Below are 13,570 nucleotides of genomic sequence, written 5' to 3' on the forward strand. Positions count from 1 at the left end.
CCCACCAAATTTTCAGACCTATGGGGAGCCCCTCTCCCTGTGCGCTGAATTGGGCCAGCTGTCTGACCCGGCACGTGGTTCCAGAGCCAGCATGAGGTCACAGACTCCACTTAGATCTCAGGACCGGGCTTGCACACAACCCCAGTACTCAGCATGCCAGATCCGGCCCTGCTACATGGTGTCAGTGCCAGCATGTTGGACTTGGCTCTGCCCTGGAGCCCCACAGTCACTATGGTGGATTGGGCCCTGGCACACAGTCCCCAGCTGCAGAGACCCCAGACCCCTAGTACTTTTCAGACCTCTGGACCCTTATTCTGTGGTAAGACTTTTTCCCATTCTTGGGGTCTTCCAAAAATAGGGCATGTGTTCTATTTGGGGACCTCTTATATGCGAGAAAATATGGTACTTAACACGTGGCTGGTTTTTAAAAAAATATTATTATTTTATTTTATTAACAGCAGCATGTTCTGTTAGCTTTTCAGTAAGGAAGCATCACAGCATGTGGATGGGAATCAAAAGAACAGGCTCATGTGCTCTGCTTTTTCACAGACATTCTGCATAGCCTTGGCCAAGCCTTGGTTTGCCTCTCTGTGGAGTGAGTGAAATAATTGCTGTCTCCCTCACAGTGGGATCCTGAGGCTCTGATTGATGAATATTTACAAACCTCTTTTTGCACCCTGGACATAAGATGCTGTAGAAGTGCAAAACATGTTTCTATTGTCAGCTAAACAAAATAACTGAATAAATACATCTCTGTGTTATGGTTTCTAAAACCGAATGCTACTTTTTTAGACAGATGAAGTAGGAAGCAAGGGACAATATGTAGTCTTTTTAATGTCCGTGTTCTCAGATCAGTCATACAAAGTTTTTTTTCAGAACTTTCAGAGAGGAACTTGGTTACTGTGACTGGTTTGTCTACTGTCTCGAGCTCACAAGACAAGAAAAGGAAGAAATAAGATTTGCTGATGCAATTGTTTGAAACCACAATTTACTGTACAGTTCTTATGCAATGTGAAAAGTCAATAAGTCTTTTTCCATTTTCCTTTCTAGACTCTCCATTCATAAATCAAGTTCTGAAGACGGCTCTGTAGGTCAGTATATTTCATTGTATTTGTTGCTTCTGTTTTATCCACAAATTAAATATATTTAATTTCTGCCCCTTGGGAAGGGGGCTGGACCCGATGATCTTACAAGGTCCCTTCCAGCCCTAATGTCTATGAAATCTATGAAATAGTTAAGTTTTGGTTTTTCAAGTGTGCAAGTATTAGAAGGGCTGAGTATCCCCAGCCTCACTAAAGCCGGGTTGAGGGTGGGATTGATAGGACTTTTACATCCTTTAAAATTAAGTGATGCATCTCTAGGCGACTGCTTTGTCCACTGTGCAGCAGAGGCCTGAATGGCAGAATATTGTTGCTCTCTGTCTATTGCCTCCTCAAAACTACCTCTCATGGTGAATAACTCACTACTATATTTCAAATCATTTGGCATCACTTACCAGGCTCTCTCCCTATTATATTAAACTGTTTATGTTGTTTTCAGAGGCTATATTTATATTTCAAAGAGATGATTTTCAGTGTCTTTTCACGCCTTTTACCTGCTATAATAATCTTTAGCTATATTAATAAAATCCCTGGGGGACTTCTGGAGGGTGAGGCCATTGTTTTTGCTTTTGATCTGTCTAGGGCCACCCTTCCTCTCTTTTTTTTCTCCTCCCCAATTTCGTCTAAGTTAACAAACAAATTCATGGTGGGAAATATAGCTATAGTTGCTAGACTTATAGAATTTCTTATGCAGATTAGCAAAAAGAATATGAAAAAAATAATAGTTCTTATCTGATTTGGGATTTTAATCTAAATAATTGTGGCTCATCAAAATGGAATAAAAAAGCAAAACACTCTAAAACACAGGAATGCTTGATGTTAACAGTTAAATGTCAAAATTCATGCAAAATTTCCTATGTTTATAATTCAAAAAATGCCTCTCACTGGCTTATCTCAATTGGCCATGCCATCCGTGATTAACACATTATTAAGCATGTGTGTTTATTTTGGTTAGTGCTAAGTATAGTTATTTCATTTTCAAGAGAAAATAAGAAAAAGAGCCAATCTGGGGATTTTTTTTCCTTGGTAAATGTATGATGTAGTTTTTAAGGAAAAATTTAAATTTTCTTGTTAACATTCCTTATCTGTACTTTTTGTCCTGTTCTGTGTAGGGAAAGCAGACTGGAAAAAGAAAAATAAGTATTTTTGGCAGAATTTCCGAAAGAACCAGAAAGGAATAATGAGACAGACTTCAAAAGGTAAAGCCTTTAAGGGGACAGTGCCCTATCAGTGAATGAGTCTCTGTAACACTATAGAATCTAAGAAACAAATATAACAAAATAGAAAGTAAAATGAATATTGGTAGCATGGCAAATATGTCCAAGCAGCTGGATAAGCAGCAGATGGCATATTTGATTCTTTGTGACTTAAATTGTATCAGAATGATGATTTATAAGCTGTTAGACTGCAAAACTGGATACCTATTCTCATTGAAGACAATGGGAAATGAGGGAACTCCATTAGTGGATGATGCATGTTCAAATCCTCTACATCAGTGGTGTTCAACCTGCAGTCCATAAAGCAGATGTGAATGGCCTGTCACCTAATAACATGTCCCTGTCTGACCTCACCAACATGTCAACATGGCTCCTGCTGGAGCTCTGCATATACACTGAGCTGTTTTGAGCAATCTGAGTTCAGTGGCAGGGAAAAGAGGAGAAGAGAGAGTGGCTGTGACCAGAGTCTGTGTACACACAACTGGTGAGTGTAGATGCCAAGCTCTTTTTCGCTGCAGCCCTGGGGCCATTTCTGATTATAAAGTTTGGTCACACATGAAGAAAAACAAGGTTGAGAACTACTGCTCTACATTGCTTTGAAAACACCACTGTGAATCCCTGGTGAATAGGAAAAGACATGCCTTTCAATATATACATGGACATATATATGCAATTTGATTCTTTTTTACCGGGTCAGAGCTCATTTGAGAGTGAGATTTGCCTTTTCAAAGCTGGGCTGTGGTTCTGTATAGTCTCCATGTTGCAGTTCACAATTAGAGGCTCAGACTGTTGCTACCTTTGCACACAGCTGCCTATTAGGGCTGTGCGAAGCTTCGGGTGCTGATTCAATTTGGAGGAGATTTGGCCCAATTCAGCGGCCAAATCTCTGAATCCAAATCGAATCAGGAGACCAATAAAAAGGTCCCAAGTCAGTCCATACACACAGTGTTACTGCATAGTAAGGCGTCTAAACATGCGTTACTGTGCAGTAACTAATCAGGCATAAATTTGATATCTGCATCATACAAGCACCAAATTTACACCCATGTTTGTGTAAATCACCATAGTTACTGCGCAGTAAAGGCATGCACGTGTAGACATGTGCCCGTACTGCACAGTCCACACACAGCATTAATGCACCTTAATGCCTACAAATGTGGACGCCGGCCTATTCCCATTTACTGAGCAGTACATTTAATGAGATGTAAATATATGTGTAGATGCGCCCACTGCGTTGCAATTTACATCATGTGGTTCGTGCCCAGTTATCTAACCCCTGTGGAAAGCACCTGCCAAAAATCAATTCAGATGGGGTGAATACTTTCAGATAAATGAAACAGCAGAATCTCATGAGGAGTGATACAGGCCAACACAGGACATAATGCAAAACCATACCAAACTTAATGGTACAGATACTAAATACAGTAAACTTAAAAGATCAGTTTGTTATACAGTACCAAGAGCTACAAGTTACTGAATCAAACTGTTAAGAGTAGAGAGATACAGTACTGTATTAAATAAAGCTTAAAGGAGAACAATATATAATCCGAACAGTTGAAAGTTACAGCACTGTATGAAACTTAAGAATAGAGATACAGTGCTGTATTAAATAAAGCTTAAAAAGAGAACAGTTTGTTACACAATAGCAGGAGTTATGAGTTACTCAAGTAAGGTTGCCCTGGAATAATCAAGGATTTAGATGACCAAGGATGTGCTGTAGTTGCTTTCTACATATTTTGCCCTCTTGCTTTCAGTGCCCAAATCCAGTTGCCTGTTGTTGGCAGGAAGCCATAATTTTGGCTGCTGGGGAGAAATAAAGTTATATTTCCCTTGTGCAGAAAAAATGAGAATCTGCATTTAGACTCTTTGCCCTGATACAGTAACCATCATAAGGCTGTGACAAGAACCTTTTTCCCCTTCCCAGACCTACCTATGGTGCACAGCCCCATGGGACCCACGTTCTGGAGCTGAAGCAGTATTGGGAAAGTGTCATTTCCATACCCTTTCCTGTCAGTGCTGTGTCCTTTTTTTTTAAAGCTTTTCATCTCTTCCTTTTGTCCTCCAGGAGAGGATGTTGGTTATGTGGCCAGTGAGATCACGATGAGTGATGAAGAACGGATCCAGCTGATGATGATGGTCAAAGAGAAGATGATCACCATTGAGGAAGCGCTTGCTAGGGTATGAAATGCAAATAGTTACCCATCTTTTATTACCTCCTCACTCTGGAGAGTATGTGCTGTAGCCTGTATATCATATGTTGACCTGGAATGGGGCTTTTCAGATCACTGTACTATTACTCAAAGAGCAAAGCAGTAGTACACAGTATCTCTGACTGTGATAGGAGTATGCAAATGACTTTTTGTTCTGGCAGTGCTGGCTCCGTAATAAAGGCTGATTTTATATTTTCAACCAAAATCCCACTTTTACATTGTCCAGTAAACAAGTATTCCTTTGGGTACAAAATTTCTTATGCCTTCAAGCCTGACAGATATGTAGTCCTGAATGAAAATTGGTGCCTTAGCCAGGTTTGGAAGAGTATTAGGCCTGGCAACATCAGTTGTAATACTGAATGCTAAGGATGTGCAGTGCAGCAAAGTCCACAGACTTTAGAAAAAATGCACTAGGACATTAGATGAACTAAAATGATGGGAACAAAATGGGGCTGGACGGGACCTCAATAGATGAGCTAGATCCCCTGTTCAAGGCAAGAGCATCACTGTCTGAACCAGTCTGACACCTTCAAAGGTTTGGGTTTTTACTCATAAAGAGAAGGAAAGGCAGTGATCAGTTTGGACTTGGCTGTCTTGCTGTGGCATTCTAAAACAATCCTATGTAACAGCTGAAGAACATATGTGCCCTTTGCTATATAATGTAAAAGAAATCACATGATTGAGTCCTCATTCTTGTCTTATCTTACCCTTCATCACCCTCCATTATACCCACTCATTGAGCAGTATCAAACTTAAGGTATGGACAAGGATTACATTCATAGTTGGAGAAATGCTGCTCTCTCAATAGAAACTGGGAGTGTACAGGCATTGACACAGTTTCTCCCACAGGAAACGTGTCATATCTGGAAGAAAAATTCTCCCCTTTCATTGAGGAAGGTCTCTCCTGCTCAAGGGTTTATCATGCAGGAATGAATACATATAATTTTCCTCACTGTAGACCAGGAGTCAAACAGCAGGGCTATGCTGCCTTGTGTGTTCCCAGGACTGGAGTCATGCTGCCTTAGGGAAGGTGCTTTTCCCCTGCTCCACCACTCCTGGGGACTAGGAGAGATCAAGCAGCAGCTGCCTTTCATACCTACCCCAGACTGGTGGTGATCCTAGTCTAGAGAAGGCACAGGGAGCATGAGACAAGGGGTGGCTGCAGGCTGAAACACTGTGTTTAGTCCCTCTCTTAGAAAGATTTCTAACACTGCAAATTTTCCAGGAATTTGCTACACTAGAAATGAACACCTATCCATACTCTTCAATTGGAGAAACAATGCGGTGTCTTTTATTTGTCTATAAAGGCAGGTGTAGATTGTGGGTTTGTATGAATAATAATATAATCTCTTCAGCATTGTATACAATCATAATAGCTCATAGTTCTATCACATGAAAATGGAGAAGAGTAAATGTGTCAGTGCATCCTGAAATAATTATTTACTTGGCATCACTCAGAAAGTTTTTTCTGTCTGTGAGAGGGCAGTATGACATATTTTGGTGTAGAATTCTGCGTTGTCTTTTCCCAATTACTTCTCCTGTCTGTATACTGAGTTAATCCAGTCTTTATTAACACCAAGTAAAATTAAGCCCATTTAGGCCACCACTGCAGTTATCTGCTTTAACATCTTTCTAGGATCAATTGCTCATAAAAGAATAATCCATTTGTGTGACATTTCCTCACCTTCAGAGTTTTGGTTAACTTCAGGTTTTGCAGCTTCTGGTTATTATTCCAAGAATGCTTTTCCTTTTTACTGCTTTCATGCTGTTTATGGCTGAGATGAAATTTGATTGCAAGCCTCAATTTTCATTGGTTTAAAACATTCTAAAATAATTCACTGTTAGGCTGATATTTCCTGCTTGTTCTTGGCCATAAGATGATATTTTTGCTTTAAATTTCAAGGAAATCTATTCACTCCTTGTGGAGACTTGCAGTTTTTGGAGAAGTGCAGGCAGCTGCATTTCTTCACAAAGTGCAGTGGCTGAAATGAGTATTTCTGATTTAAAAGATAAAAAACCCCAAGTAATTTAAATGAATAATAGTGTGTTAGTGCAGCAATAAGTCTGAAATGTTAGTTGTGCAAGAGCCAAGAAGTTCAGTTTTAAGGTTTTTCACAGCAGTCTTGTGCAAATGATGACACAATATACAGTATAAGAAGCTGAGATTATAGGAAAGCACTGAATTTACTGATAAAATGCCATTCAAATTCTGTATCTCTACATACAGTTTCTTACAGTAGAATGTTATAGAAGCAAAAGTTCCAGTTTTTATATTAAGTATTTTGCTGACAGTTCTGTCTCTAAAATGCTATACAAATCATATAATGAAAGCACATGGTTAGTTTTAAAGTTACTGTGGGAACTTTAATCTGTTTCTCAACTTTTGCGCAATTAAAATTTTACCCATTATATTTAATAATACCATTTAATTTTTTGCTAACAGTACAATTCCATTATACAATTCAAATGCATGTAGTTGTACGGTTTCCCTATAGTGGTCCAAATTACCACCAACAAAATGTATTTAAGTGATTTCAGTAGTATGTGTTATCCTTAGTAACCATAAGACTTGATCCTAATCCCATCAGAGTTAAAGACAGTGTCTTCGTGGATAGCAGGGCATTATCCAAAGCTTTAAACTTGGAATTGAAAGCATTTAGAGATCTATCTTTTAGACCTTGGTCTGGCTTGCCAAATTCTTACGTATTTCTGTTGTATCTACAAATCCTCTACTTGATCACACAAATGTTTATCAAAGAATGTAGTTTCCCAATTTAAGTATATATACATGCCTTTGAATGTTGTCGGTGCAATAAATGGAAGTAAAATTTTGGTCATCCGCTTCTGTGCCTCCTTGATAATTTGGCCCCATAGGACTTGATTTTCTTTTTATGTATTAAAATTGAAAAATGTAAAATAGAATCTTTGGTTTTGAATATAAAAGAGCTGATCAGCCTCCCATCCTAAGATTGTTTTCTTTGCACTACATATCCTTAGTCAAGATATTCTTTGCAATTTCTCTTGCAACGTATCCCTCTGAAAAGGGGATATATAATTTGCATCTTGTGAGTCTCAGCTTACCACAGTGTTTCCAGATTGTTTCTTTTTTGTTATGTTTGTGTCTTGTCATCAGAAGTATTTTTAAGTCTAAGTTTAAATCTAAAAAAGAGGAAATAAAAGGATATGCACTGCAGAAATTTTTTTTCTTGCTCTCAATTGTATGAACAGAAATTGGAGATATTTGCTGTATGGACTGCTGCTATGTGGGTTTATGGAGATCTCATAGTTTAGCATATATCAGATAACATTTTCTTTTTTTTTAATTTCAGCTGAAGGAATATGAAGCCCAGCACAGGCAATCAAGCACTGTAGACTCTGCAGACTGGCCTGACAGTTCTTATCCAACATTTGATGGGTCTTCTAATTGCAATGTAAGTGCTTTTCTCTAGGATATAGCTTCCTGACAATTTAATACTGCCAGAGTTTCTATTGATGTTTTACTGAAATGTTTTCCTCGATGGCAACCCAAATGCTGCTACTTCCTAGCCCTCAGGGAGTCTGCAGCAGTGATGGAAAATCCTCAGGGTTCATTGTTTTGAGCAAGCTTTGAATACAATACTCCTTTTTTTTTCATCACTGAATAACTCAATACATAAAATACCCGACTGCTAAAAATGTATAGAAAATATGTTCTGAATATTTTGGAGCAACTATAGCACTTTGCCAGACTCAAGTCCAGCTCCTCAGCAGGTGGAAAGCAGCAAGACCCTGCAGGTTCTGAAGAGCTTGCTGATTTCCACAAGTTAAAGATCTGGCTAGGACTTGAATGCCTGCTGCTCCCAAGTCAAACCGTTCCAACCCTCCATTTGCTAACAATCAGTCCAGAAAGTTTGCAGTTTATGCCAGACCTATAAACAAGCAGCTTTCTTTTCTTTTCTTTTCTTTTCTTTTCTTTTCTTTTCTTTACATCTGATCTTTGCAGATTCTAATGAGTTTCCTTGCTTTTATGGATGCTGGATAGTCTTTGTATCACATGAGACTGAGTCAATTAATTTTTCCTTCCAAATATCTTTATTTTTATTGAGTTGTTTATTCCCTTCCATTTCACTAATTGAAAGTTCATAGACAAATCTTACAGCCAAGCAAATTTGGCTGTCAGACCCAGACTCTCTGTAGCCCACATAATTAAATCATAGGCCCGTGAGTCCATTTATATTTTTTTACCACGAATGGAATCTCTTACTAAACACAGTGGGAGGTTAGCTTCTCATCACTGAGTGAAGAAAGAAAAGCTATGTCATGTTACTTGGGGATTTAAATTATTTGGTAGCAGGGGAAGATTAGCCTTTGAGCATTCTTGAAAATAGAATTTGCTCATCTTCAAGTAAGCGGGAACTGAGAGTGGCTGATAATTTCGGGTGCTCTTCCTGACATCTAGCTGGAGGACAGACTTCTCTGTTTTGCTGGTAGTCCTCCAAGGCGTTTTCTAATCCAGCTGTCTTTCCCTCCTTTGTGCTTGCAGAATGAGTGTGTGTGCTGTAAGTGTATTTCCATCCTCCCTTTCCTTCTTTATACCAGTTACACCACTTTGTTCAGTCACTACTCCAAAAGAAGGGTTATTAACAGTCAGCCTTGCTTTATGCCACCCAAAAGAGGCTTAGATGTTACCATTTATAACAGTATATATGAATTAGATTAGCTGGCTCCATGTCCCTGGACAATGTGGTAATCAAACAAAGAAAGACCATATGTTTAAATTGCTCTTTTGGGTCCCTTATCCCCAGGTTTCAAAATATAAGCTTCCTATAACACACCTTTTAGGCTTATGGCCCAACAAATTACAATTACAGTGCTCTCGTAACAGAGTCTGGGCTATTCCCCTCTGAGGTGTGTGACTATCAGATATGGTATCTGCAACTGAGAAGTCTGCAAGAGAAGGGAGGAGTGGTTATGAAGTGTCCACTGACCCAGGACAGCAGGGCAAGTGGCAGCTGTGAGTGTGGAAGGAGATGGGGGCAGGACTTGACTGAGCATGGAGGGGAAGGGTGGGGGATTCTTACCTGCTCTGGGGACTTTAAAAAGTCCCCAGAGGTTCCCGCCACGTGGTCTGCCTGAAGAGTGGAAGGGGAAGGGCAAGGATGCTGGGAGGAGAGATGTAGCCACCTCCGTTGTATGGGTTGCTGCTCCCACCACTCCTCTTTGCCAAATCTACCCAAGGTCAAACCTTTGAGGATAGAGTTTGGGTCAGTGTTTCCCTCTCCTGCTCCCCACTCCCTCATTGACTAGTACCTTTTCCTTAAACTTGGTTTCCCTGGATGTCTCTATTCAGAGGTCAGACTGGTGTTGCTTCTCTCTGCTTTTCTGGTAACCATCTTCCTGCTAAATTATTTGTGGGGCCCCTGTAGCCAGTTTCAATGTGGCTATCCAGATTTTTGCCCCCTCTCATAATTTTATTTCAAATGGATTCTGCTGGCAATCTATTTACCCTGAAGTGAGAAACAAAAGAGACTTATTAATTGGGCTTCACCTAGAGTAGGGCCGTCTGACTCGCAGCCCATGACAAATGCCCAGTGCCCACTACTTTGCATATTGCTCCAGGTGCTGCTGCTGCTAGAGTCTCTGAGCTCCCCCTCATTCGTCCAACTTCTGCTTTCTACCCCTGCTGCTCTGGGTAGAGACGTTGCCTAGCATGCTAAAAGTGTCTGGTTTGAGATCTGCAGGCAAGTCTGTCTACAGGGAAAGCATAGACAAGACCAGTGACTGCTTTACTAATGGGCCACAGTTTCAACGTAGACCAGAGGCCAGCCACCTTTTGACAGATGTAAGGCTCTGGGCTGTTCAGGCCACTTGCATCCAATGTCTGTTCGTGATGATAAGGTTTATGATTGGGACCCTAATGAAATGGCAGTTAAAGTGGGTGAACTGAACCAAACCCACCAAACTCATTTCGTGGACGCCATCAAGGAAGGGGATTTCCCAATACAGGAGCCTTGTTGTTTAAATAAAAGCCCACTTTTCTCCCAGCTTTTTATGACAGGAATAAAACCTCAGGAAATGATTTTTAATATGAGTCACCCAAACTGGAATTTCTGGTTTTAATTAAAACTCTTTGGGCTGTGGCTCTAAAGATTTTGTAATCCTTTTTGCTTTAGTCATAGCCAAAGTGTTACGAAGCAGTTTTTAATGGGCATCATGAACTTGAAGTTCTCATTTCCATCCAAACATTTGATTCGCACTAATGCTACATATGCAGCATGAGATTAGTGAAGGGGAAAGAAATTAAAGAAAGCTATCATTTTTTCTCCCTGTTTTCAGTGTCTTTGTTTTGCAGTCAGAGCTTTGCGTGTAGCCAGCATTGGTGCTTGGCAGTGATTGTTTCACTACATTGCTCCCATGTATGGCTTTGAAGATGCTCGTGTGTATGTACCTCTTTGCACCCTACACTAGCACAGCTAGTAGTAATACACAGAGAAAACAGCTACTCTTAACCAGTATAAGGCCAAAAAAGTATCTGGGTTGTAACTTGGGAATGGAGGCACTATCTACCTGACCCAAGGGTATCATGGATGGTGCCATAATGCTCAGGGTCCCCAAGGTACCTCCCACCTGTAAGTTCAGGAGCAAACACGACAACCTATTGAGAAACTATTTCAGGCTCTTATACGGCAGTTTAAGAGTTTAGTGAAAGTGACAACTTTCAAGGTAACAGGGTCCCTTTTAAATCTTCACTTTGACCAGAGATTAAAAAGAGCACAATTCTTAATGTTGGTTCAACTTGCAGACTCTTTGGGTGCAGATAGAAGTTACATTTTTTGCATAATCGGGCCCCTGAAGTGCTCTACAGCCATGCCATGACACATGTGCCACACCCCTGTGGCTTTGAGTCCTCAGTTGAAGGGCCTCCCAGCTACAGGGGAGCACCTAACTACATATTCAATTAATGGTGTGATTAAAACAAGCTACAAAGTCGTTACACATTTTTTGTAGAATAACTTTGTGGCTTATTGCTTGTTTCAGCATGCCATCCACTGGTTAACCGTGTAGCTGGGTCACAATAACTTGCTGGTTAATCACACCTTATGTGCAACATGTAGAGGGGGGCCTAAGGCATCAACGTATCTCAAGATAAAGATAGAGATAGGAAAAGGTTGCAGGAAGTTAAAATCATAGAATCGTAGAAATGAAGGGCTAGAAGGGACCTCGAGAGATTGAGTCCAATCCTCCTGCTGTGGGAAGGAATACTGCTGAGATCAAATGATCCCAGCAAGGTGTCTGTCCAGTCTCCTCTTGAAGACTTCCGAAGAGAGATCCTGATCAATAGGGAGAGTCTAGAGAGAAAGAACAGGAGGAAAGGGGACCTTTGGGAGTTTAAGCACTTTGGAGTTTGAGGTCTGTTCTGTCTCAAAGCACAGAATTAGATGGCTAGGTCTAGAAGCAATATTTGATTGCCAAAACAAAATTAGCTGAGTGGGTTTTTTTGAAGAAGAAGACTATGATTACGTTGATACTTGCACAGCTCGAGTATCACTCGTGTATAAGCTGCAGGTGTCGACACTCGTTTTGCTTTAAGGATTTAATTTGTCCTCTTCTTCCAAAATCCTCCTCATTTAAATTTGTCTAAGAACAAATGGAGGCTTTTACTCAAACCTCTGTGGAGTTATATCCTGAAGACAATCAACAAAGAACAGAAGGGTCATCTCTCCTGGGGCGGGAGGGAGGCTGCTGTCAGTTGTTTCCATGTTGTTAATTATATGTTCTATCTCTTCCTTTTTTTTTTTAAGGTTTGCCAAATCGGTAGCTACTTGGCTGTCTGCCAGGTTCATGCAGTTTAGTTTACAATCTCACTTCTATATGTCCAGTGTGTTCTGTGGGGAGTGTATTTATTGCTGTTTACTTGCACAGAAAGCCAAGGAGGCTTGCTGTCTTTTCAGTCAGATGGGGGGTGGAATATCTCGAGTGTAACATTTCTAATCATTTACTTGCATCTATTTTAATATTTGTTTGTTTTTCCTCTCTGCTGGAATCAAAGCTCGCATTAAACTGAGACAGGCTTTCATTGCCTCGTGCCAGGCACTGGGATGTAAAGCAGGTGCAGATTACAAGGAAGTCTGTTTCTAGATTTTAGATAAGTGCTTGTTTGTCCTCTCTTCAGAGTTGGAAAGTCCAGGGGGAAAGAGGGGAGTTTCACAATCAATCACATTACTTTCCTTTTTATGCCAACTGATGTGACCGTTATGCTATATTCAAGGTAGCAATTTATTGGATAACTTGGGACTCTAACCTCCTAATCCAAAGCAGTGTGATGGTAGCAAGGCAAGTCTCCCTACACTGCTCTGTTTAAACTCTTCCAATGATATTGGTTAAATGGTTAGCCAATAGCTCATGACCTCTGGCAGGAATGGACACAGCCCCTTACATCTTCACTATGGTCCCAGGGCTACATAAGTCCCAGGTTGCTGGCAGGGAGTGAGCTGTGGGCAGGGGTGGTGGGCACAGCTAAGTCACTAGAGTGCTGCCCAGCTGTGGAGCCATGGCTTCCCTTCACCCCCACGGGCAGGGGCTGGGGTGTAGACCTCCCATTCCCAGATCCTGATCCCACCACCATGAGGATGGGGGGGAGAGAGGGAGGTGCCAGGCCCCCCACGGTGGTCAGGTGAGGCCTTTCTGCCACAGCAGTGAGACTCTCGGCTCACGGTGGGTCTGCCTGCCCCCCCTGCAGCAACAGGACCTGGGCAGGACTCCAGGCTCCCTGTGTCTCCCACTGCACTGGTGCTGCTGCAGCCCAGACCTGGAAGGCTCCTCTGCACTGCTGGGCCTGGCCCTCCCCAGCTCAACATGGGGGAAGCAGGGGTTCAGTCCCAGAGGAGTGGACTCTGCCAGCTGCACTGCATCCTTCTCCCTCCCGCCAATGGCACTGGAGCCTGGCTCAGCACCGAGGCAGGGTTGAGTACATGGCTGGCTGTGGCAGCTGGAGTGGGTGCCATTGGGTTAGTGGAGTCTCTGCTGGCCCCTTGCACGGTGACCTCAGCTCCAGGGCATTCCT

General features: G+C 41.4%; 1 protein-coding gene across 2 annotated transcripts in view; it reads left to right on the forward strand.

The window, feature by feature from the left end:
• SASH1 (SAM and SH3 domain containing 1) overlaps positions 1 to 13,570 on the forward strand; it is a 141,816-nt gene that overhangs the window by 67,519 nt on the left and 60,727 nt on the right. For both annotated transcript variants that reach the window (XM_006038352.2, XM_025194851.1), the window contains exons 4-7: positions 1,051 to 1,091; positions 2,213 to 2,299; positions 4,383 to 4,495; positions 7,857 to 7,958. In XM_006038352.2, coding sequence (XP_006038414.2) covers positions 1,051 to 1,091; positions 2,213 to 2,299; positions 4,383 to 4,495; positions 7,857 to 7,958 — 343 coding nt within the window. The remainder of the gene's footprint in view (positions 1 to 1,050; positions 1,092 to 2,212; positions 2,300 to 4,382; positions 4,496 to 7,856; positions 7,959 to 13,570) is intronic.

The sequence above is a fragment of the Alligator sinensis genome, unplaced genomic scaffold (assembly GCF_000455745.1).
Source record: "Alligator sinensis unplaced genomic scaffold, ASM45574v1 scaffold179_1, whole genome shotgun sequence".
In the NCBI taxonomy this organism is placed as follows: Eukaryota; Metazoa; Chordata; order Crocodylia; family Alligatoridae; genus Alligator; species Alligator sinensis.